This window comes from the organism of the source record quoted next, unplaced genomic scaffold (assembly GCF_019419815.1).
Source record: "Pyrus x bretschneideri cultivar Hongxiangsu unplaced genomic scaffold, Pyrus_bretschneideri_v1 Contig14, whole genome shotgun sequence".
NCBI lineage: Eukaryota > Viridiplantae > Streptophyta > Magnoliopsida > Rosales > Rosaceae > Pyrus > Pyrus x bretschneideri.
The window spans coordinates 183,658-210,407 of NW_025999435.1; the positions used below are offsets into that span (position 1 = coordinate 183,658).

The 26,750-nt window shown below is 36.1% G+C and overlaps 1 protein-coding gene across 1 annotated transcript; it reads right to left on the reverse strand.

Annotated features, from left to right (window-relative positions):
- Positions 1–18,923: 18,923 nt before the first annotated feature.
- On the reverse strand, positions 18,924–21,416 carry LOC103965050 (beta-amyrin 28-monooxygenase). Its single transcript, XM_009378064.3, has 4 exons — positions 20,823–21,416; positions 20,271–20,689; positions 19,670–19,857; positions 18,924–19,516 (listed from the first exon to the last, which is right to left on the reverse strand). Exons 1-4 carry the CDS (start codon positions 21,356–21,358, stop codon positions 19,205–19,207), a joined length of 1,455 nt encoding a protein of 484 aa, XP_009376339.2. The 5' UTR covers positions 21,359–21,416; the 3' UTR covers positions 18,924–19,204.
- Between the last annotated feature and the right edge of the window lie 5,334 nt (positions 21,417–26,750).

A 26,750-nucleotide genomic window follows, 5' to 3' on the forward strand; every position in this document is an offset into this window, starting at 1 on the left:
TCCCAACCACCCAATTTCACCGACGACAACCCCTCCAATTTTCACCTCCATCCAAGCCTCCTCATTCGTCATTTCTCTCCCTCTTCTTTGAAAATCATTTTGTCATTTTTCTCCCTCTTACTTTGATTGTTGTGCTTGCTAAACCCAAGTGCAGGTGTCGCGAAACAGTATAAACTCGAAATCCGAGTGTCGTATTACTCAGAGAGCATTGAAAAAGAATGCAGAATTTATCGAAACTGAAACAAGAACAATATCGAATGAGATGTAACTTATAGAAGAAAATTTCAATAATTAAAAACACTAAAGCATCAGGGTTCCACCCACATACAACTATGAAATTTCACTATTTCGATTCCCTTTCATAACTCAACTGAGTTACCAACAATGAGTGCTCTCAACCGGAAAATATAACAATTAAGTTTTCCTCATATAAAACTACTTGAAAAGTTATTTTCATTGTAGATATTCAAAACAAAGCACCAATTCAATTCCTTCTAGAAATAATCGCAAATAATATTTGTACCTACGGCAACAAAATATTAAGAAATTACTCTGTCGGAATTGTACCAATCTACTAATTTATTCAATTCACTAAAAACATGAATGTGAAACAAAACTATATGAAAAACATGATTAAACCTATGCATCATAACCAACATTCACTAATCCGAAAATAGTATAAATCAAAAATTTCATTGAACGTCTACAATGTAAAATTGACATTGAAACTCCGAAATAGAATCAAAACAATAAAACTACATAATCGTAATATAGGTTTCTCCCCTAGCCTTAGCTAGGGAGATTAGTTCTCCATATAACAAAATAGAAAAATAAGAAAACTCTAAAAATTATGAAAAAGCCACACCATGGAAAACAATCAAATGGAGATTATATTGAGCTGCTGCCGCAGCCATCCTCCCATTATATTCTTCTTGAATAATGGTCATTCATCAACCCATTATTAATATATAAATGCCAATGACAATTATAACTTAGTCGTTCCTTGTTCTTTGTCTTCTCGTGTGGGCTTCATTTCGTTTCTGTAACCGACAAAAGCTTAATCACCAATTTATTGTCTTGTGCCTCATTCTTTAATTGCCTTGCATCATTCTTATGGTATTGAACATTAAAATTAATATAACACAAGTCAAAATTAATAAACAAATTAGATATAAATCCTACTTGACCAATTATACATAATAAAACGCTAAGTCGAGAAATTACTAGAGAAAAACATTTACCAAGTATAAACAAAGCACATTAGACATGCACTTTTGAGCAATTATCATGCTGCTTGGTTACAAGTTCACGCTACCAGCCCAAACTCACAACATTCCAGCGTAATCAAATTTACCAACAAAACAAAAAAGATTAATCTAATTTTTATCATTCAAAATTATATTTATTTCAAAGCTTGTAACATGAATCTCAAAATTGTACATAAACATGTTTGGTATCCTTCTTGGATCCCTTTTTTTAATGATGAAGGTTGCTAGATTACTTAATATTTATTACCATAAAAGTTTGAATCCAAGAAAGGTACCAAATAATCACTAAAGATTGATAATCAATAGCAAGAAAAATGAAATTTTAAATGTAGTCGTTTGATCATACAAAATAAAAGTTCACTTATCTTCTGTTCGGTTAGAGTCTTTCTCTTGCTCTAAGAGTCATTCTCACTTTGTGTAAGTATTCTTCGTTTCATTGTTTCATTCAGCGATCGGCCCTAGTTGTAGTCAGGGTTGATAGTAGTTCTCTTTCTTTTCGTTTTCCTCTTTCTCCTCTTTTATCAGTCTGTTTTTTCCTTTCCTCTTCAGCCTGATTATCCCTATCCTTCAATCCCCTTTTACCTTTAATTTAACCATCCTTAGCCCTCGATCGGGAAACCCTCATTTCCTTCATCCCCCATCTTCTGATCCCCGCTGTTCTTTAACATCCATGTTTCTTATCAATCATTTTTCTATCTATCGCAATAGGTTGAATCCTCCCTCGATCTCACAACTTTTTTTATATGCATCCATTTCTAACTGCTGCGATTTATTGCAGCTCTATCATAAGGTTTTGTATAGCTCTAGCAGCTACATCAGAATGTTTGTAGAGTTCGGGCTCAAATGTTTATACCACCATATTTCTTATATTTGCCATATTTGACATTGTTGCTTGTGGGATGTCTCGTCTCACTAGCTTTCTTTCCTCTATGGCTACATCGACAATCTTTATGGGCCTTGTTGAAGGAAGTTGGACTCTTTTTCTTCTTCTTTGATTATAGGGCTTTTGGTTTGATCTCAAGCATCAACAATGGGTTCTTGTTCAAATTGGATGGTTGGTACTTCAGTGGCAGCAGATTCAGTAATCTACTAAGGTTTCTCTATTTTAGGCTTCAAACCTTGTGTTGGGCTCTTTTTTGTGTAAATTTGTTGTATTGGTATCCTTTAAATTTTACCTTTGACAAAAAAAAAAAAAAAAAAAAAAGTAGAAAAGGTATATATAGTGTTGTGGCCTATATTTGACTGACAGGGAGAGAGAGGGTCGATGACACAGAAAGAGAATAGAGAGAGAGATGTGTTTATAAGGTTGTGTAGAGGATATGTTATTCCCCTTATGCAATGCCTTTATTTATAGTAATAAGAGAGAGAATAAATCTTTCTCCTCCAAGGAATACAAGTACTAATAGGAAAGAATAACTAGAATCAAATCTAATCTAGGATTTACACAATCACACTTAAATAGGAAGTTTATAACACTTCCCCTTGAGTATGTAAATATTCAAGTAGATTCGGCATCATGTAGAGGTTGATGAAGTCAACTCGTCGGCACTGATTCTGAGAACACGTTATTATCAATAAGGTAGGAACTTGCATAAGGAACTAAGTCTCACAAAAAACCCTAAGGCTATGGTAAAAACCTGAGTAAGGACAAAATCCATAGTCTAAGAAAAAATACGTGAGTAATGCAAAGTCAAATGAAACATCTAGAGGACATCATCATGGATATAATCAACCCAAGGTGGGTGCCTCATGAAAACCTCGTTAGGTAGCAAAAACTCAGTGGGAAAAATGTTCCTAATTGTAAGGAAAAAGAGTACATTTAAGATCAAGCAAGTACACTTCAAGATACTCCCCCTAAATTTGACACAATTCCAAAGAGAACTGGCAATGTTACAACTTAAAAAGTTTACGCATACCAATTCCTTGAACAAGCTTCTAAAATGTTGCCTTCAGTAGTAATTTGGTGAACAGGTCAGCCAGATTGTTTTGTGAACGGATTTATGTGACTTCAATCTTCTGATGCTCTTGTTGTTGATGTGACAAGAAGAACTTAGGCACAATGTGCTTAGTGTTGTCTCCTTTAATGTAACCTTTCTTGAGCTGTTCGATGCATGCTGCGTTGTCTTCATAAATCATCGTTGGGACATCAACAACAGGGTAAAGATTGTAGGAGCTTCAAATATGGTCCATAACCGCTCTCAACCAAAAACATTCTCGAGTTGCTTCGTGTAAGGTAATAATTTCAACATGGTTAGACGAAGTGGCAGCTAAGGTCTCTTTAGTTGACCTCTAAGAAATTACGGTGCCTCTAATAGTAAAAACATAACTCGTTTAGGAACGCGCCTTGTACGTATCAGATAAGTATCCTGCGTCGGCATAACCAACAAGGTGAGAATTGACTCGTGATAAAGGGGTTGTGGCATTACTCGAGGATCCGTATGGATAGAACAAGCCTAGATCTGTAGTACCCTTAAGGTAGTAGAAAATGTCTTTAACACCAATCCAGTGTTTGCATGTTGGTGCATTACTGTATTTTACCAAAAGATTAACAACGAATGAGATGTCGGGTCTTGTGCATTGAGCTAAGTACAATAAAGCGCCTATCACACTTAGATAAGGAACTTCAGGCTCCAAAATCTCTTCATCATCCTCCTTCGGATGGAAGGGATCTCATTTTGTATCTAACGATCGAACAACCATAGAAGTACTCGAAGGCTTTACTTTATCTTCGTTAAAACAACACAACACTTTCTGGGTGTAGTTCGATTGTTGTATTAAAATTTCATCCGAACGGTGCTCTATCTCGAGATTAAGACAATATCGAGTCTTTTCTAGATCTTTCATCTCAAATTATGACTTTAGGTGCGCTGCAGTTCTCGCGAGCTTTTCAAGAATTTTGATGAGATTCATGTTATCGACATATATTGGAACGACCGCAAAATCAAAATGTGACTTCTTAATGAAGACACTAAGCATAGTTCGTTGTTCACATATCACTGACTTGTCAAATACTCACTCAGACGGTTATACCACATTCTTCCAGATTGTTTCAAACCATAGAGTGAACGCCTCAGCCGAATTGAGAGCGTGTTTCGGTGTTTGGAAATATTTGATCCAGTCAATGTAAGTTATTCGGGAACTTTCATATAAATTTCCATATCAAGATCCTCATAAAGATACACAGTTACTATGTCCATCAGCTGCATACTCAGTTTTTCGGAAACTACCAAACTAATCAGGTAGCGAAAAGTAATCACATCCATAATGGGTGAATAAGTTTTGTCATAGTCAATCCCGGGGCATTGTGAGAAGCCTTGCGCAACAAGATGAGCTTTGTAACACATAATTTCGATCTTTTCATTATGCTTCCAAACGAAAACCCACTTCTAGCCAACGGGCTTCACATATGGAGGAGTAGGAGTTACAGTACCAAACACCTTATGTTTCGCAAGCAAATCGAGTTGGACTTGGATTGCTTGTTTCCAGTTTGACCAATCGGTTCTACGTCAACATTCATCAATGGAACGAGGTTCAATATCATCGTTTAACATGATCTCAGTAGCTACTACATATGCTAATGCATCTTCGACGATCATCTTATTTCTACACCAAACATCATCTGATGCAGGCCAAGGAGTAAATGCGTTATTACATAAAATTACTGGCAACTGGGATTCAAGTTTTATAATATAATTCATGCATTTTTAGAGTTATAATGCATGTATCTAGCTTTAAATTTGTGGCTTATGAAATTCCTAGGTTAATGACATTTTATGAAATCATTTAGTTTTTTAGGAGTTATACTGTAAGCATTTATTGTTTATGTCTTTTCATATTTTTCACTTTAAGTTGTAAGCCTATAAATTCTTGTATTTGTAAAGAAGGGGAGAAGTTGTTTGAATTATCATATTGATATTTGAGTTGTAAACTCGTTTTTAAGTGACTTTCTCTTTGTAAGAGTCTTTTACTTTGTTCTTTCTAGTGTCTACGTTGTAGGCTGGTACCAGAAGTAAAGTTTATAGGGTTTTCAGGCTTTTCCTCGTACTAGGAGATAGTGGACCCTACCTATCTATTCTATCTATCATTTTAATTCATTTATGTCCGCTACGCCCTGCATCAGTTGGTATCAGAACGTCAGCTCAATCCAAGGGTGACGCTATATTCAACATGTCGCAGATGCCATTAGATAAAGATCTTAATCTGGACCTTCCTCCAATATTTGATCGTTGCTTGGATAGTTCATGTCCAATATGTTGTGAAAATTATTCAGGTGATTGTCCCATAAATCTTGATATTCCTCCAGAGTTTGATCGTTTTCCATATGGTACTTATCACGTTTGCTGTCAAAGTTCTTGTGTGGTTCAACGAAATGATGATATGGAATCTTGTCTAATTATTAAAAATGTTGATTACAAAGAATTTTTGAAGTTGGAGTTTCATGATTTAATGAGTTCATTTGAAACTTCTGGATATGTTGATTTAATTGGGGTTGATGTCTTCTACTTCAGAATTTTCAAAGTTTTGGTTGACATTATAAATCAAATGAAAGAGAATGTCAATGTTGCGAGGTATGCTATTAAGGGTGCTTTTCACACTTCAACAGTCAATATTAAATGCCCCAAATATCTATTTTTTTGGACCTACAGAGTTCAATTTTATCACTCCAAATCAGATTATGATCCAAATTTGAGGACGAATTCTATCAAACCCCATTAGAATGATGCAGGCCAAGGACTAAAGGCGTTATTACATAAAATTACTGGCAGCTGGAATTTAAGTTTTATAATATAATACATGCATTTTTAGAGTTATAATGCATGTATCTAGCGTTAAATTTGTGGCTTATGGAATTCCTAGGTTAATAACATTTTATGAAATCATTTAGTTTTTTAGGAGTTATAATGTAAGCCTTTATTTTTTGTCTTTTCATATTTTTAACTTTAAGTTGTAAGCCTATAAATGCTTGTATTTGTAAAGAAGAATGGGAGAAGTTGTTTGAATTATCATATTGATAGTTGAGTTTTAAACTCGTTTTTATGTGCCTTTCTCTTTGTAAGAGTCTGTTACTTTGTTCTTTCTAGTGTCTATGTTATAGGCTGGTACTAGAACCAAAGTTTATAGGGTTTTTAGGCTTTTGCTCACACTAGGAGATAGTGGACCCTACCTATCCATTCTATTTATCATTTTAATTCGTTTTTGTCCGCTATACCCTGCGTCATCATCCAAGCTAGCATAATGGACCAAAATCTCATGATTCTCGGAAAGTGGATTCATTTCTTCAATGACGCTTCCATAATCTAGAATTTCCTCATGAGTTGGATAGAATGAGTAGGCGACAATCGAATTCACGGTAGGCTCTTTAAGTGCCTGTGTTGTGGGTTTCCTCTTCTGAGTGTGTGAATCATTTGAACCAAGTGGTCTGCATGCTTTTATGTAGGGGTAGAGGATTGGCTAGCCACTAATGTATGTGGATCGACCAAAATAGTGTTCCGGGCTTCCAAGAAGGAAGTCCGTCGTACATTTGGTACATCCATCTTTGCAAGCACATTTGCAGCTGTAATATGTGATCTTGTCACTCGCGTTGGATCGGTGAAAGCATCTGGCATGCTCTGAGCTATGCTCTGAAGATCTAATATGTGCTGCACTTCAGTCTCAAATTGAGCGGTGCAGGGATCTAAATGAGACAAAGTGGAGTCACCCACGATAATTCGCGTTCTTATGCCTCATAAAAGTGACAATCCACAAAATGAAAGTAAATAGATCACTTGTCAAAGCTTCTAAGTAACGAATAATCAAATCATATCCGACATAGATTCCCATACTTCGTTGAGGTCCTATTTTTGGCACACAGACCGCACAACAAAAAACATGCAGATGTGATATGTCGGGTTCGTATTCGGTAACCAACTAAATGGTGTTGTATGGTTGGGTCACAACAAGCCTCAGACAGACCAACATGGCTGCGTGCAATATTGCATAGCCCCAAGAAGCGATTGGGAACTTGGTACGTATAACCAACAATTGAGCAATCATAAAATATCTAAACCAACAGTTTGGAGAATGCAACATTCCTTGTGGACAACAAGCACACGTGTAAACAATGTGTGGAAGCATCAACCAAAACCATAAAATATCTAAATGGTATGCATGGAGGGTGAATCGGTCCACAAATGTCCCCTTGAATCCTTTGTAGAAAAATAGGAGAATTCGAATGAATCTTGTCATAAGAAGGCTTAATAATAAGTTTTCCCATTAAGCAGGTTTGACATGCGATTCCTTGAATCGAACCTAAACTTCGGTTAATGGAGGCTTGTGTGAAGATTTAAGGATACGACGCATCGCTGTTCGTCCAGGGTGTTCCAAATGATCATGCCAAAGTGTAATTTCGTGTGCAGTCCCAGAGGTAGGGTTGACCATATAGTGGCTTTTTATAGGACGTATGGTCGTAGTATACAGACCGCTTGGGATACGCTTCATCCTCTCTAGACTACGCTTTCAGCGTGGTAATTATTATCTCTAATGTCCTTGAAACGTTCTTTCGGAATGCGAAGAATATAGTGCCTCATCAATGGTCAAAATTGTACCATTGGACAACATTAAACGTGTCTTAACGTATCCTTCGATCAGGTTGGATGGGCCTGAGAGGGTTGTCAGATGTGCATTCTTAGGTATGAAGTTAGTGAAATAGATGCATTCATGCAAAACGGTGTGCGTGGTTGCACTATCTACCAGACAACTAACTTTCCCACTAGTCATACCTAGAAATAAAATTAGTTTGAATTGGCCACATGCATAAAAGTTCTTAAAACAAATATCCATTCAAAATAATTTAAGTATTCAAGGGTAGTAATTAATTAAAATCTTAATATCCAAAAACAAATCACCAACAAATAATCCAAACATAAAGGAAACTTGTGCAAAATTAAACCAAAAAACAAGGGAGAGTTCAGCCACTAGGTGGAATTCGGCCCTATTATCTAAATTTCAACTGGAAAATAGTTTATGTCTAATATTCTAATCTTCCATAGAGGTGGTATCCTTTTGAAAGTCAGAAATCTCCATCTTGGTACTCTCATGTTCATCCACTTGCACAAAGTTTGATTTAAACTTCTTATGACAAGAATGATATTCAGCTACAATCTTTTGGGGAGCTCGGCAGGCCAATGGTCATTTGAACCACAGCGAGAGCACATGTTTGCATCCATGGTTTTAGGTGCTTCACCCTTATTCTTGAAGTTTGAGGCCTTAGGAGCAAGGTTAGGGCGCTTCTGGGCTTGGTTTTCTCTCTTAGATGAGCCTTGGCTCTGTTCACATTGACAGCATGGCTTCTAGTTGCCCCTACCATGCCTATTTTGGCGTTTTAGGCCTTTGTTTGTCCTATAATGTGTTTCAGGCACAATAGTCGCCCCAGTAGGTCGAGCTTGATGATTTTTTATCAACAGCTGATTATGCATTTCTGCGAGAAGTAAAACAAAGATCAAATCCGAAAACTTAGTGAACTTCTGAGCCCTAAATTGTTGCTACATGACAATATTAGTTGCAGAGAAGGTTGAATAGGTATTCTCCAAGAGATCCTCTTCGGTCAAGGTCTCATTACAGAACTTGAGAAGTGATCAGATTCAACAAACTTCATAATTATATTCATTCACAGACTTAAAGTCTTGGAAGCGCAAATGTTGCTAGTCATGTCTTGCTTCAGGCAAGAATATGTCCTTTTGGTAATCAAAATGATCAGCTAAAGCGGCCCATAGTGCTTATGGATCCTCCTCAGCAAGGTACTCGATTTGTAGTGCGTTATGAATATGTCTTCGAATAAAGATCATGGTAGTGGCTTTCTCAACTTCACCAACCTGGTTGTCCGTCTCATCTTTAATGGCGAGACGCAAATTCTTTGCGGTGAGGTTGAGCTTCACATTTTGGACCCACTTGAGGTAGTTTCTTCCAGAGACCTCCAAAGCGATAAAGTCGAGTTTGTTCAAATTCAACATGTTCATATTACAAAATAAATGGACAAGATGTGGTTAGTGTAATGGAGAAAAAAAAAATCAATTCATTCACATAGGAGTAGAACATTCAGGTTCTAATAGACATGTATTAGTTTGAATTTACATTAAAAAGCTTCGGGTTTTCATGGGTGATGTTTTGAAGGAAAACTTCAGGTTTTCAAACAAGGCATGTTTCTAGAAACTTTAAGTTTCAAAATAATTATGAACTTCAGGTTCATATGATCATGCAAACAAACACAAATATATATACAAAAATATGCAACAATAAAATATGCAAATAGAACTCCAAGTCTATAATTATAATGAAATTAATTATTTGGACTTCAGGCCAAAAATTAAAGTGTGGGTGAAAAAAATTATAAAACCTATAGGCGTAAAAAAATAGGCATTTAAACTTGGGGCCCAAAATAATAGACCAAAACCCAAAGGTGGGCTGAGTAAATTGAGGACCATGAGGTCCAAGCCCAAAAACTAGGATGGGGTTAGGCACGGGCTAATCAGTCCTCAAAATAAATCTGGGCTACAAGCCCAAGGCAGAAAAATGGGCTGCAAAATGGTCGGGTCCAAAGTATAGGCCCAAACAGGGTGCAGTGAGGAGTACGGATAAGGCTGGGATCCAGTGCAGCACAGACAGACATACACCAACATAAATTGTGATTGTGTGTGACACAGTGCGTAAGAGAGACGGCGAGAGCCTAGAAGAGCTCAACTGGTTCTCGGGCCGATTTATCACCAAAGCCCAAAAGGCTGGTGATATGGATCAAGGCGATAGGTACAAACAAGTCCAATAAAATGGTGTTGTGCGAGATGGACCAAAGCGGCGATGGGTGTGGGGATGCTAGAGATGGTCAACGGCGCCGCTTCAAACGGTGTTCCATGGTCGGTGCAAGCCGTGCTTCATTGGAGAATCAAAATTTGACGACGGAGGGTGAACCTTAACGTCGAGGTGGTGAGAATTGAAAGGATTCGAGTGAATCCTATGAAAAACTCATGAAATTCTTTCTGGAATTTTGAAGATCGTTGGTGAAAACGATGAGTTTTGTCCAAATCACATGACTGTTGGTTATGTTTTCGTCGAAAAAATCGACCGAGGGGGGCCTGGGCTTCAAGCCGAGGGTTTAGATGGGGACGATGGTGCCTAAAACGCACCATTTGGTTCTAGGCTTGCTACCTCGAAATCCGTGGCTGGGCTAGGCTCGCCAAGCTAACACAAGCTGCTGGCCTGGTGCTGGCGGCTTGCACGGTGGCGCGGCATAGAGCTAGTGATGTTAGGGTTTTACGAAACCCTTTTTTTCTTTTCTTTTTTCAAATTAATTCAACATATAATTTAATGCATAAGCAGATATATGATGCAATTCATGGCAATATCAATTCACATAATTCAACAATTATAGATATAATGCATACACAATTTATGTAGAATCTAAAATTTGAAAAACGTAAAGTTGGTTCATGCATTATGGTGAATGTTCATGCTATCAGAGCTGCAAAAATATCAAGATAAAACTTGTTATTTTGAAATAATCTGATTGCGTGATGATATTGATGAACTGGTTTGATATTGATGTACGTGTTCAATAGTTTGCGTGATGAAATAACTAAATTGCGTGATGATATTGATATACATGTTCAGTAGTTTTCGTCTGTGTTGGCATACATGTTCAGTAGTTTTCGTCTGTGTTGGTATATGTATGTATAATGTTGACAACCGAGGATGTGGACCCTGAGTCAGTCGATTGGGGTGGGGGAGGTGGTCCTTTGGGCTAGTGGGGAAAGTATCAAAGTCAACTTAAGTCTGCTTGCTCTACACCTTTTATTTGTTTGTTAGAAAGTATTCTTTTTAATTAGGATTTGATTTTTGTCTCTCTTATTTGTGTGTGTGTGTGTGTGTGTGTGTGTGTACTTTTCTTTTCTCTTTTAAGTAAATTTTGACTGCAATTGGTGTTTGGATGGATTCTCGATCTATTCGAGGTTAGGTTCCTTATTTTTGCTTAAAGCAATAGGAGAGTGGGCAACTATATAGGTCTAGGATGCAACTACCATTCAAAATACCTTCAAATGTGTATTTTGCTTTTTTTTTGGTTGGCAAAAACAATCTCCAATTGAGAGAGGCATCTTGGCCGAAGAATTTAAAAATAAAACTAAATTTACATATTTTTTGGCATCGTTTAGTGGTGGGTCTTGCGAATTGAAAGATAAATAAATAAAATATTAAATTTAGATATCTCGTATTGGAGTAAAACACTCATTTACATCTCACAAAAATATAGAATGAGATATAAATATGATATTTGCATCTCAACTTTGCATCTTCCTATCATATTGGGGATGGTCTCAATCTTTCATCACCATCTCGTTGTTATTGTTCAAAAGAAAAATAAACTTCCCACACATCCAAGGGAAATGATGATTCCAAACTGAATTAATCTAATTGATTAATTAATTAATTAATCTAATGTAGTTGAAAACGATTTCAGATCTCTAATGAGATAAATAAACTAAAAAAGTTCAAGTGGTTCCAAATAAGGGGAGGTTCTGTTTTATGAGATCGCTAAAACATGACAAAGGCAAAAGCAAGACTACGGAACCCATGTGATTGAATTTCTGACGTGGCTAACTTTTCTTGTGGAAATGTAAGCATCCAGTCCTAACAAATTAAAATAGGTGGTAAGACCCATGATTATATACAAGACTTTCATCTATTAGAATGTGAGTATCAACAAAAAAAAACCATTTGACTTTACGTATAGTCGTTTAAAACTTTACAATCTGTGTTTACAAAATAGAAAATATGGTCTAAATAAGACAAATAAAATAATAGGTGGACAAAGCATCCATTTTTCTTGGTGGTAAATAAGGAAATAAATAAGAGGGCCCTGTTGGGTAAATTTTTGCTCACCAACAATGTCTGCATTTGGTTAACCGAATTGTTCGGCTTTATTCTGAATTTCCTTGGCATGATTGTCTAGTAGTACTAGCAGTTGTTAAGGAGTCGATCATCGACAGCCTGAAAAGTTGGGTAGTGACCTCGAGCACGCGGCCGGCCCGGCGGGCCGGATGATTAATGCATTGTGATTTAAACGACAGTTTTAGCTGGTATTCTAAGAATGTGGGAATTATGAGGAAAATCTTCCATTGATTCCTTGATGATGATAGTACACAAAGAGAGCTATTTTCATACAGATTAGATAACCCATCAATTTTAGGCAAGTATATACAAGATGTTATATATATATATATATATATATATACACACAAATTACGACTCATCCATTTTAGGCAAGTGTATACAAAATATCAACTATAATCTTCGACAAGGTTTTTATCGAGACTCATTATGCACCATATCCTTAATGGTTATACGTTTTATATTATACTTAATAAATATCGTACTTTTCTATTAAAAAAAAAAAAAGAAATTGATATGATCCTACGATCAAGCAAATCTTATTTCTTTCCTTTAACATGTATGGATGATGCGTGCAGATGCAGTATTGTTCTTAACAGTCAATCAGGTGCATGGTATTTAATTTAGGAGTTGCAAGGCACAACTTGCCTGCCTGGTGATACAATTAATGGACCGAACGCGGTTCAATAAATAATTGACCCTTAAAAAAAGATGGGTCGATCAAAAGTAAACGGGAAGCTCAAGGCGTCCAGCTAAAAGGGGCAAGAATGATCTGTTTGTTAGGCTGTCACTAGTACTGCTCTCTAAGGCTGTTGCATACCAACTGTACATATCCACCGGTGAAGGAGTGTGCATTTAATTACGATCGCAACTGATTGTTTGTGAGGAGAACTACTTTTATAATATAACTACACTGTTATGTGACGTTTTATATAAATAAATAAGGATATTTGAACAAAAAATTTATACATGTATGTTGGCACGAAATGTTATTAACAATACACTCGTATCATGTAAGTTACTATCATTTGTAATTTTAGATGAGTCACCAGGGTTGAAAATTGAACTCAAGCCTTGAGTCCCTTTGCGCGTATAGATATTAGATATGCACATCAAAGATGTAGTTTCGTTGCCGATGCACTATCTTGCATGTGTAGAAAAATTGCTTTACATCTATTTTAGGAGAATTTTATAGTATGCCGGGAACACGGTACATTAAGTGTCATAATATAATTAGTTAGAATTTTTTAAAAAAAAATTTCCTACCAATTATATTATTACACTTGATATAACGGGCAGTGTTCCTGACCCACAGAAAAATCTCTCCTATTTTAGGGTTTAGGATTAAGCATTGAAAAGACACGACTTCTGTTCAACTTCGTTTAGCTCTAATCTCATTAATTCAATTTACCGGTATTTTGATCGAGGTTTAAAAATTTTAGCTATTGTCGGATTTAATCCAGTTTCTTATTTTTCAACTTTAATTAAATTTATTGATTTATACATCTTTACTTAAATTTTTAACTTGAATATTTAAACATGAAAATCTAACCACTTTCATGAAAAATAGTTAAAAGAAAATTTATATCTCATCATGTATGAAACTGAGACCATATATTAAAATCATTTAACTAAAAGGAAGAAACAGTTGTATTTCTTTCTTAATTAATGAATAAGAAACTACAAAACAGTATTTATACACTTGTCAAAATAAAGCTTAGTGACTAATGAAACCTAATGAACTCACTAAACTAGGATTAGTTACAAAACTGTTATAACAAACCTACAACTGCACAAACTGACTGTTAAACAGCTAAGTATGAATTGTTCCTTTACACCTCTCTAGTTGAATGGTGAAAGACTAAGTGACAGCCTGGATTGAAGATACCGAAATCTAGCTTTGGACAGTGGCTTTGAATGAATGTTTGCCAGTTGATGCTGAGTGTTGACATAATGAACCTTGAGTAAATTAGAAAGGACAAGCTCTATGATGTAGTGGTAATCTATTTCAAAATGTTTTGTTGTCCTAGCATGAAACACTAGATTAGATGCCAATGATTTTGCCGAAACATTATCACATCATAGCTTAGGAATTTGATTAAGTGGGAAAGCAATGTCTCTACAAATCTTGCATGTCCATGTTAGTTCTGTAGTAGTGTGGACAAGAGACCTATATTCAGTCTCTGTGGATGAACGAGCAACAGGCACTGCAACTAATAAGATTTGTGCCTAAATATACACAATATCCACTGGCGAACCTTATATAAAGAAACATAGTCTGCTCAATCTACATCAAAGAAGGCAGTGAGACGTAGAGGGCCTTGTTTGAACCATAAGCCTTGATCCGCATAACCTTTCAGAAATCTTAAAATTCTCTTCACAACTTGAAAATGGGAATCACTAGGACAATGTAGGAATTGACAGACTTGAGTAGCAGCAAAATAGAGATTTGGTCTAGTGCATGTAAGAAATTGAGAGTTCCTACTATCGACCTGTATTCCTTTGGATTGGACAACAAGGTTCATGTGTGATCCGACTTCTGAGTAACAAGATGAGTGATGTAGCCTTCCATGTGGATTTTAACAAAAAGATCCAGTGCATATTTACTCTGAGATAGGAAAATGCCATATGTGGTTCTTTGAACTTCTAAGCCAAGGAAATAGTGTAGAGGACCTAAATCCTTGACAGAAAACAATTCACTGAGGATTTTGATAAAATCTTGGCAAAGAGAAGCATTAGGATCAATAACCAATATATCATCAACATATATCAATACTATCACAAAAGATGGTTCAGATTTCACAAGCAATGAGCAATCAGATTGAGAGTTTAAGAACCAAGTGAGAGTAAAATATGAAAGAGCTTGTCATAACATGCTCTAGGGGCTTGTTTTAAGCCATAGAGAGACTAATTTAATTTGCAGACATATAAAGGCTGAGACAGATCGAAAGATGGAGGTTGCTGCATAAAAATAATTCAAAGAAATTTGATCTTCCACAGTTATAAAATCATATTATTGTATATGCTGATATATATATATATATATATATATATTGTATATAGTACCTATAGCATAGATAAGTTAACACAGTTAACCTGTGATGGAAGTAGAATAAAAATCGAGAAATTTTATTTGAAACCGTATAACCTCTTTCTACACTCAACTTACATTTTACACCCATATTAAAAATAATTAAACTATCAAAATCTTTTTAAATCCAAATTTACTACCTGAACTACCCTTACAAACCCAATTCAAAATATAAATTTATCTTTACACAATTGATTAAATGAAAAGCTGTCTTACGAAGATCGAGAGTGCAGCATGGAGGATCATGAATGGAGTAGTTATCCCCAGCAGTACAGTTATCAAGAAAAATAAAATCGGAGAGAGTGAATACGCTTCATTTCGATCATATGCCCGTCTATGCTCCATTCCGTCCATGGTTTGTCAAACTTTTCTATTAATAGCCAATGTGAACTATATGAGGATGAGTGTACACATACCGGACCTGGGCAAGAAGACGAAGCCAATAATCACTTCATGTGAATTGTTTATTTGATTGATGAAATGAAAACTTAGAAATCCAACGGTTCCACTCTGCAAGAACTCCGAATCATTCTCTTGAAGCCCATCCTCTTTATCATAAATAATCCGCTTGTCCCGAAATGACCTGACCCAATAGGGAAATCCCATCCAAAGAACAAGGCTTTTTTCGAATAAGCCAATTCATTTGGGAACCTGCGGATCCACTCTTTTTCCTATTCAAAGATCAGCCTGTGTTTTCACATCGAGAATTCCTATCTGCAGGGCGGGCTTTCAAGACAGAAATGCACTACTCCATTTGGAAAGGGCTTTTTCCCTCGTGGGGAAAGAGAAGAACCCTAAAGGTAAGGCCAGAAGGGAGTAAAAAATCAATAGAAAAAATCCCTTCCCGGCGGACCGGGACTCTACGGCTGGGTCTTATTTCATCTCAAACTCACTTGAACGAAACTAGATCTTGTGGAATCATATTGAATATTTGACGATGCATTCCGTACCTTGCTAAAAAACCAATCCTTGTTTAGTGCATCCAGTAGGAATTGAACCTACGAATTCGCCAAATTTGCTTGCGAAAAGTCCTAGCATTAGTATGAGTTCGTTGACCGCGTAAGGGCGATCCATCTTGATGACGAATTCCACAATAACACGGGGTCTTTTTCTAAAGAAATGCCTTGAGAAAGGGCGGATGTATAGAACCTTTCAACGAGATAGTGCTTTTTCAACTCTCTCAAAATGGAATATATTCCAAACATATATGTCATGGTTCCTTACTTCGACAGAATACAAATATCTAAATTTGAGGTTGAGCATCCCAAAGTTGCTGGTGCCTTTGAGAAAATTTAGCTAACTGAAACTATAATAAATAGACTTAGGATTTAAGCGGTTCACTCATAAATACTTAGATTACATACAATATGTTGCTCGGAATATATTGATTTCAAATATTACAAATAGAGCTCAGCTAAAACTAGAATTCACTCTCGTTCCAGTCGTCCGACCCCTTGAAGAAGGGTTCCCACCTCTTTATTTAGGCCCTTAGTGAAAACAGCAATCCTTAGGCTCGCCTGCTTTTACATTTCTGGCATTTGATGCGTCACTTTCTTAGCCTAGAGTGTTGAAAATATTTTTCATCATTAGTCGGTATTTGACGATAAAGCGACATTTTCTCAGTCCGAATTGCATGTCCTTCTACCAAAATATTATCGATTGATTATTGTATTCAGCAGCACACCGACTTTGACCTGGTTACGCTCAAGTTAAGCGAGTGCACCTACCACCATGTGTATATAATATATATGTTGATGATTTGACATATCTTTTGATTACCCCCAAAATGGTTATGTAGCACTCTATATGGAAACGATTGACGTATTCGTTTGTTGAATTGTTTATCATATTTAATTCATTGAAATGTTATGTTTAATTTTAGAATTGATTACTCGTGCACATTTTTAAATAATGAGAAGTTTTTTAATTGATTCGAAACACAAGTTGATTCATCACATGTAGATGATTATAGATTTTGGACTTTTGATACGTGGCACTTTGAGCTGCGAGAATGACCGAAATGTCTATAGCCAATAGTGCTTAGGCAATTGAACTAGCCAAGTTTTCCAGTTAGAATTTGAATAAGCTATTCTGACGGACTGACTAGCTGAAATGCATGATCAAACAACCATAGTCCGACGTGCTAGGCTTAAAAAATATTACTTATCTACCAAATAAGGAAACTCTAATTCATGTCAAATTAAGATCTCTTGGAGATTAGACAATGTAATCATAATCCTATGAGAATTGAATATCTTATTCTAGATTCCCTTCTAGATAGTTTCCAATTAAATGTGGACTACTAACTCTATCATGGGTATTTATCTTGGGACAAATATCTATGGGATCTCTGATTACTTCTCTTAGATCATCTAATCAACACATATATTCTCTACACGCCGTCTACGAGTAGACATGGATGGTTCATGATGTTATCACACTACTCATTCTCTAGAACTACACATGTGACTTGATTTTCCAAATTCAGAGATATGTAGGCAGTCTGAATCCTGATCATGGATTTAATCACACTCCTCAATCAACCCCATTCATCCCTCTCCGGAGATCATCTTGATTCCGATCAATACTGCCTTAGTCTGAGGATATGCACAAATTTAGTTCTAACAAATAAAAATTCTTTTTATTTAAATTATAATCAGTTATAAAACGCGGCCTAGGTGGGCTGAGCAGACACTAGGAGGTCTGGAAAAGAAACTTCTATCGCGAGATTCACAACCTTCTTGTCTCCCCGAGTCTCGTTGTCAGCCTTTCTGTTTGCTAGAAGAGAAGTCGAATATGGAGAGAGAGAGAGAGAGAGAGAGAGAGAGAGAGAGAGAGAGGTAGATGAGATTTGTGCAATTGCAGGGATGGGTGATGGCGACAAGTTGTAGAAGGTTTGCATAGATGGGTGTGGCAGCAAGTTGTAGAAGATGAGTGTAATTGTAAAAAGCTGCGAGTTAAGGTTTTAAGCAATTTGCAACTTTTTGCTTTAGCTAGCACCTTTAAACAGTCGGTGAAGGATTAATTAAAAAATGAATGCAGGACCAATGTTTTATTTTATTGAGGGGCCCAATAATATGGGCTTACAAAATGATACAATTTTTGAGCTTTACATGTATCCTCATATTTAACATATATACATATATTTTTTTTTTTTTAAAATAACATAGTATCAATGTTTATTTATATATATTATGTCGTCAATTTGATTAATTTATATGTGGTTTGAATTATGAACTTGTTGTACATGTGTCATCCTATAATACTCTTCACTATTGTTATATGATATATATGCTTAATGTGTTTAAAATTTTGGACTTGTTGGATACTCTTTTTGCATTTTATCATTATTTTATTATCTTATCTATAGATTTGATACAAATATAATTTTTTGTAAGTGTATGCATTTATTTACAAAATATACAAGAATTTTATCTAAATCTGCCTAGGCGCCTGCCTAGACCGCCACCCAGCCGTCTAGGCGCTAGGCTCTAACCCGCCGCCCGACTAACGTCTAGTGTTTTTGAGAACCTTGATTATAACACATGATGTATCTGCTTGTGTTTTAGACATATAAAAAAATATCTCATGGTATAATATGTACTGAAGGGACGAAGTGACCATGTATAATATCCAAGCATACAGTGAAATGTCGAGGAAGAGGCATTAGGAAGCTGCCGCTAACAATATATTATTTGATTGAGATTTCCATTATACATTTTCATGTCTTGAAACATGATATCATCAAGTGGCCACGTACAACGGTACAAGATTTTGTTACAGAAGAAGTGATTGCATTAAAAAAAAAAAAAAACAAAAAAAAACAAGGACGTACAGAGAACTCGAAGAACGAATACAATAACCAAGAAAAAAAAATACAAAGCCTTGTTTGATGGTTTTTTTACTTTCAAGTATAAGCTTAGCTAGATAATTAAGCTGCGGCGGTCTTAGGGTGAGGAAAAAGGCGGACAGGGAGTCCCTTGGCGGGCACGGGCATTGGGTCAACTACCATCTGCTCATTGGGAATGACTTTCTCCCATTTGAACCTCTTCACCAAGTTGTGCATGAACACTAGGATCTCCAATCGGGCGTACTCTTTGCCGGGGCACATCCTAGGACCTCCTCCAAAGGGCACAAACGTGTATGGTGCTGGACCTTTTCCTTCGAATCTTGAAGGGTCGAATTTGAATGGTTCCGGGAAGTAAGCTGCGTTCTTGTGTGTTGAGTTTGCGCTCCAATATAACTGCAATATACCACACAAAATTAAATACTAAATTCCAGCTCAAATCTCACAAACGAAAGTTGTTGAATTAGAAAAAAGAAAAAAAGAAAAAAAGAAAAAAAAAAAAAAGAGAGGTTATTAGATGCTATATATGTGTGTTGTGTGTATATGTACCTTCCAGCCCTTTGGAATGGTGAAACCATTGAAGACAAAGTCAGACAAGGCTTCCCTGAAAGCTCCTTGAAGAGGTGGAGCCAATCTGAGAACTTCCTGAGCTACGTTCCATGAGTATTTCATCTTCTGTAGGTCATCCCAATTCAACAACTCCCCTGGGGCTTTTGCGCTTAGGACCTCCATTTGCTCTGTTCATTATATTAATTAATATTATCGTAAGTAATCAATCAGTGCCAGATAAATAAATAATCTAATATTAAGTTATTAAAATAAAAATATGTTAAATATGTAATTGCAGGAGAAGAATCAGCAAGGCCAGCCTGGCTGATCTTTTTTTACTACTATGTGTATTAGCCTCTGCCTGCCTACCTGCCGTGCCGACTCAACCAAAGTTCAAAGAAAATAGAATATATATATATATATATATATAAATATATATATATAGAGAGAGAGAGAGCGCCTCTATTTTTTTCACATTAAAAAAATGTATTCATAATTGAGTTTGATCTTAAAATTGGGATTAAAACGCTAAAATTACGCCTATTAAATTTTCACTTTTAATAAATTTAAAGGATAAATGACCATCTATTTTGATAATTACCCTTGTAGACTTCGTCATAAATATGAGGAAGTTCGGCAAGATACTTGACAATAAAAGTGCACGTAGCGCTGGCTGTGTCATGGCCACCAATCAGCAGCCCCAAAATCTTATCGGCGATATCGTGTTCCTTCATGTGACTTCCGTGCTCGTCGCACAACAACAACATGTGTGACAATATGTCTTGCGTCGGCGACGCCTTGCCCTCCGCCAAGTCTATCTTCCTCTGCTTGATGATCTTCGTCAGCTCCTCCCTGATGAAGTTGGATGCCTTGATCGCTTTGTAAAACGGAGTTCCCGGGAAATCCAGAGGCATCGATAGGAGTCCAGCGGCCAAAACTGCGAACGGGTCGCCTAGCTTGGCGATTTCAACCGAGTCGTCCAGGCTCACAAACAACCGTGCAGCAAGCCAAAAGGTGTAGCTGTTTGTTCAAACATACATAACATCCATGATCAGATATTAATATTACATAGTGATACATTATGTGATTGTTATGTTATTAGATTGTTAACATAAATCACTTTCTAATAATAAAATACTAGACGAAGACTTACTTCTTGGCGAGGGGGAAAACTTCAACTTCCTTCTTGTTTTCCCAGCCTTCGGCGAAGTGGCGTCGGGCGACGGTGTCCATGATGCCGATGTATCGCTGGAGAGCTTCGGGCTTCATGAAGTTGGGAAGCATCTTTCTCATCTTCTTGGCCTCCTCCTTGGCGGAAGTCTCCATAGAAGAAGGGAAGACTTTGTTAACGGAGCTGGGCCACCATGCAGTGACGAGCTTATTCTCGTTGGAGAACAAGAACTTGTTGCAGGCTGCGCCGCAGAAGATGGCGGCCTTCTCGCCCATGAGGGAGGTCTTAAACACTTCGGAAGAGTACTTGGTCATGCGGTCGAAGATGAACTTCTCTGGGTGACCTTTCCATCCTGTGGCCAGGAACTGGTAGGTCTCACCGATCACCGGGTAGCCAACTTTACCAGGCGGCAGGTTGGTGCCGACGAACTGCGCTCTGTGCCGGTAAAAGAGTACGGAGAGAGAAAGAGTGATGAAGGAGACAAACCCTAAGAGGAGGGTCAGATAGAAGTGCTCCATTTTGTTGTTTAAGAAGTGAGGAAGGTGCTTTGAGTTTGTTTGTTTTATGGAGGTGGATGTGTTGTGAGCCGTTTATATAGGCAGATTTTCTGTACTGTGTAAATGGGGTGGAGAGATAATGTCTGTGAGTGGCTATATCAAAGTCAAATTAAGCTGGCTCTTACTTGTTGAATTATATTCTGGTGAGCTAGCAGGGGCATTGTCGTATGACGATGAATGTGAAAGTCGCACTGCCAATTATTATTATAAATTTATTTATTTTGTTATGTGCCAACAGGAACAAGAACAAGTCCAGTCCCAATTGCACACCAGTACGAGTGTATAAGTAATGTTAGGCGGACTAGGTTTTAGATCATATTGATAAATTATATGATGTGAAACTAATAAAAATAAACACGATAAATATTAAATAATAATTTAATTATTAACAAACATGTCATGTAAAATACAAATATAAATTAAATTAATGGTCTCCGTGTGGAGCGTATATATTTCCTAATCTAATATGTCAAAGTGTTTTATCCTAATTTCTATCTTTTTTTTATATACCAAACAAGCAAGAGAATCAGTATAGATATAGATATATATATATATATATATATATATATATATATGTGCTAGGGTTTGTTGTTTCATGTATGTTTGGCAGCTTTTAGAGTACAACTGTACCGATCTTATACCTTATGAGTCATGTGATAAATTCCCTCCTAAATTTGTAGTCTACATCGATGGTTCAGTGGGCAAAATCGTAATTTTCAAAAAAAAATCGCAATATTTTCTGTGTTCTTTAAAGACATGGAAATTTAGCCATAAGTAAATTTTGGGAAGTAATTAGGTAAAATCAAAGTTTAAAGAACAAATTAGCAACGAGTTACAAGTTTAGGGGAGATTTTGGCAAATTATTCTTAATTTATTTGTTTCCTAATTTCTCATGCAAGTGTGTTACACGCTCTTGATTTTGGATCTTTATACTGACAAAATAAAAAGGCGCACGCCAATAAATAGTCATTTTATTAGGTCGGCTAATAATTACTATATTATTAGAGGTGAATGATTATAATATATTCGAGGGAAGCGGAAGGCACCGTGAAAGCTTCGAATGATATTTAACACGTGCAAGTAGTATCTAAGGAGCCAAACAAATGAAATGAATATTGGTTGCCTTGTGAGTCCACAGTCTCCTCGCTCCTTCCTCTCTATAGGTTTCAAAAATAGTTTACAGACCTGCGCACACCACACTCATCGACCATCCATGTGGAGGCCACGCTTTTCCACCCACTTCTCTCAATTTAGAATTCAAACTAACAGGGTATCTTTTCAAACCTTGTATAATCTCTTCAGCTCATATAATTTACGAACTAAATATTTTTATGGTTAAGTAAGAATAACCATTCGACTTTAAAGGGTGATTCTAATTAATTCTAGTCTACTTTTAATATATTTTAAATAGTTACCTAACATGTTAAAAATTGGACATTTAATGGTGGCTTAACGTATGTTTAATTTTCAAAATGTCAAGTACGGGTAGTTATTTAGAACATTGTTTTAAAATCTTGCGACTAATTTGAAATCACCCCTAAAAATGGAATACTTATATTTAGTTTTAACTTTATTTAAAGATCAAATAGAATTGTCACGTAGTATTACGGTTTAGTGGCATTCTTCTTTACTTGTAAGTGAGAGGTCTTAGGTTCGATTCTCGCTAAAGGCGAATTTGAATCACATTATTACTAATACATTGTGAGGCTAAGCTCACTCCCCTCCCTTTTAGTATTAGATAATATTGTTTGTTGAAAAAAAAAATCAAATAGAATTGATAATGATTTTCAGAAGATTCTTACCTCACCTCGAATTTATTTTTATCTTTGTTTCATTGAATAATGTCAAATGTTGTGAGTTTGGACTCTCGAGGTGTATAGATTATTGGGCTTTCTTGTTCATCTTCTAAGACCATCTCCAACCGAAGGAGGGCCAGATAGCTCGTGTTAGCCATTTGGCTCTCCAAGAAATTAATATTTCACTGAGCAGTACAGGGCCATATTTCTTATCATCTCCAACTGATGGCCAAAGGGCTATAGTATGGAATGTGAAGAATTAAAATAGAATGAGGTAAGATAGTATGGAATGATGAAAAATATATGAGAAATGGTGTAGGAAAATTAGAAATTAAAAAAAAAAAAACGTCCAAAAAAAAAAAAAAGAAGCGTGATGGGACAAAAAAAAAAAAAAAAAAAAACCTAAGGCCTAAACCCTAAAGGCCTCGTTTGGCAACTCGGACTGTACTGACTATTTCTGTCGGATAGGATAAATAGCCACCGGATAGTACTGACTAAATTAGTCGAGTGTTTAGTGCAGTATCGGACTAGTGATCGTATTATTTATACTGTGTTTGGTATTATACTAGATAGGAGGAATCAAACTTAAAAAAAAAAAAAAAAAAATTTAAAAAGTGAAATCATTTTTTTGTTCCCAAATCTCTCCGCACCCCCTAAACACCCTCCTTCTCTCTCCCTTCTTCTTCCCTGACTGCAGAAGAATCCCAAATAATTGTTCCCCAGCTCTCTCCGCCACACCCCCCACACACCCTCCCTTTCTCTCCCATATTCTTCTTCCCCGACTAAATAATCCGGGCGTTTTGGTTGATTTTATTAGTACGAGTGAACGCCAAACATCCGAGTCCGTATAACTAATCATATCTGATCCGTCAAACAGGGCCAAAGTGGGCTAGGCAAATGGAGGGGGGGAAAAAAAAAAAAAAAACAAAATGGGTTGGCCCTTTGGCCCTTTTTTGTTCTGTGGGACGCACCAGCCCTCTGTTGGAGATGATTTTCAGGCTATTTTCAGCCATTTGGATCCTTCGATTAGAGATGGTCTAACACGATGTCAACGTCTACTCGTACGTTGTTAACAATATATTCCTTTTCTTTTTCTAATGTATATTCTCATATTCATATTTTTGTCATAATAGCTTTCCTATTTTTGTTAACGATGTGAGTTTATGTTAAAATTGATTTAACAGCAGCTCAAACATCTGCATAGCATAAACCAGGAGAGGAGGGTGCATAACATGTGTAATTAAGGTTCTTTAATAGTTGCTGGTGTGGAAGTCAGACTTGTGGTCAGGGAGAGGCTGAAATGTCTCTGTGAGTTTTCTCGGCCCTAAAAAAGGATAGATAACCATAACTTGCCACCAGTTGTCCCAATTTTTTTTAAAGGTTCTCTAATATAAATTATAGCAGTTATTATATCAGTTTAACACTGAGTGAATATATCTAAATGCAAATTATTTCTCGATTTATACGTGTGTAGTATTTTTATTCACGCATTTCAGATTCGAAACTCCTTTTCTCTTCTATTATTATAATAATTTCGAAACCTTCTCAAAAAACAAAGATTCAACTTATATATATATATATATATAACTAGTCAAACCTTGATCATGGAGGAGATTATAGAGAAAATTATATGATTTTTCAATATAATTTAATTGATGACCGGATTACGTCTAACTGTTCTTTAAAATGGTCCACTGTGGTTGGCTGACCATTATTCAAATATGGTGGGCTACTATATGCATATCATTCAGATATCATATTGCATAAAAGTATAATTTCTTTACAAATATTTTGGCCGTAGAATATATCAATATAACACATAAAAGTTAGACCTGGTTTGGTACTGACGTAATTCTGAAAAAAGCTGGTATCAAAAAAAACTGGGAGCTGTTTTTGTGTTTGGTAAATATTCAGCTTCAGCTTTTTTTCACAGTTTTGGGTGAAAAAAAGCCAAAAACAAGAAGCTGCAAAACCCAGCTTTGAAAAATTGGTTTTTTTTCACATCTGTTTTATATAAAAGTTTACCAAACACTATATTATTGCTTTTTTTTTTTTTTTCAAAAGCACTTTTACAAAAAAGTTTACCAAACACTCTGCTGCTTTATTTCACAGTTACTTATTTTTACAGCACAGCAGAAACAGCTTTTTTTCAAAGCACAGCAATACCAAACAAGCCCTTAGCATTCCAAGAAACAGATATTTTACTTTCCTGTGTTCTTTCTTTTGCTGTTTTTAGTAATCCCGTCATCTTGGATCAAATACACTTCAGTTTTGTGCGATTGTTATTATGAGTTGTCTTTGAATTTCGACAATTTTTTGGAATTTGGAACTGTTTTAATTAAAACTTGTGGCACAGATCCACAGTTAAAATTTGTTATGCTAGAGAATTTGGCTAAGTTTTCTACAAAAAATGATTTTTGCTTGAATTCTTAAAACATATATCATCCCTTATAAGCTCGTCATCGGCTTCGGAACTAGTTTCATGTACTAAACGTTGGTGGATTTTTACTATTGAAAATTTCATTTCAATTTTTGTTTTTATTATTATTACTATTCTTTGTGAAAATTAATTAGTTTTTATACTTTTATAAGTGGTGGATTGTTCTGGTGCTTATAATTATTCTTTTCAACTCATTGCGTCATGGGTTTAGACATTCCTCTTATCTCTTAGGTTGATTACATATTTTGGATTCTATTATTGTTTGGTCACATAATCGAAATAATGGTTAAAAGTTTAATATAATGAGCATTCCTAGAATATTACATCATATGATTGGCTTTTAGGACATACTACAACCTAATATTCTTGACTAATTACAGAAAATCAAACTTAAATAAGCTAAAACCCTAAAATTAACAAAATAAAAAAAAATCACATAGTTTCGAAATACAAAAATTAAATAGTGAAATCCGGTGACATAATTTCTTCAGCCAATCCAAGTTTGTGATGACATGCAGTGGTTAAAATTTTGGTTAAGTGCAATTGTTAAAATTTCCCAGGATGGCATATTGTTTGAAAGATGGCTCACAACTTAAGTAATAATGGGAATTGCAGAAATAGAGTCCGCGAGACTACTCCAATTCAACTACCCAAGTCGTGTTGAGATTGAGCTTCAATCACACATCTTGCTATATCATGAATTCTCCATATGATATTAACCCAAAAGAACCCCTACACGATAACACAGTAACTCAACCTAAAACCTTCTAATTCTTTCAAAAAGGTAGTGGGACATTAGGAAAAGGAAGGACATTGCACGTGCTTGTAAGTAATTGGGGCACTCTCCATATTGCTAATTGGTTTCATGATGAAACCTCAACTTTCTTCATTGTATCAGACCATGTTGGCCCATGTGTAAAGGCCAACAACCACATGTGCTTCATGCCACCTGAACTTTCTTCTTGTATCAGAGTTGTCCCACATGTTCCATGTCACATTATTTGTGTTGCCCACATGTTAGGCTCGAAATTCACCACACATGAGAGGGCGTGTTAAGAGTAAATCTCACATTGGGAAAATGAGGGACTTTGCATGTACGTATAAGTAGTTGGGCTAC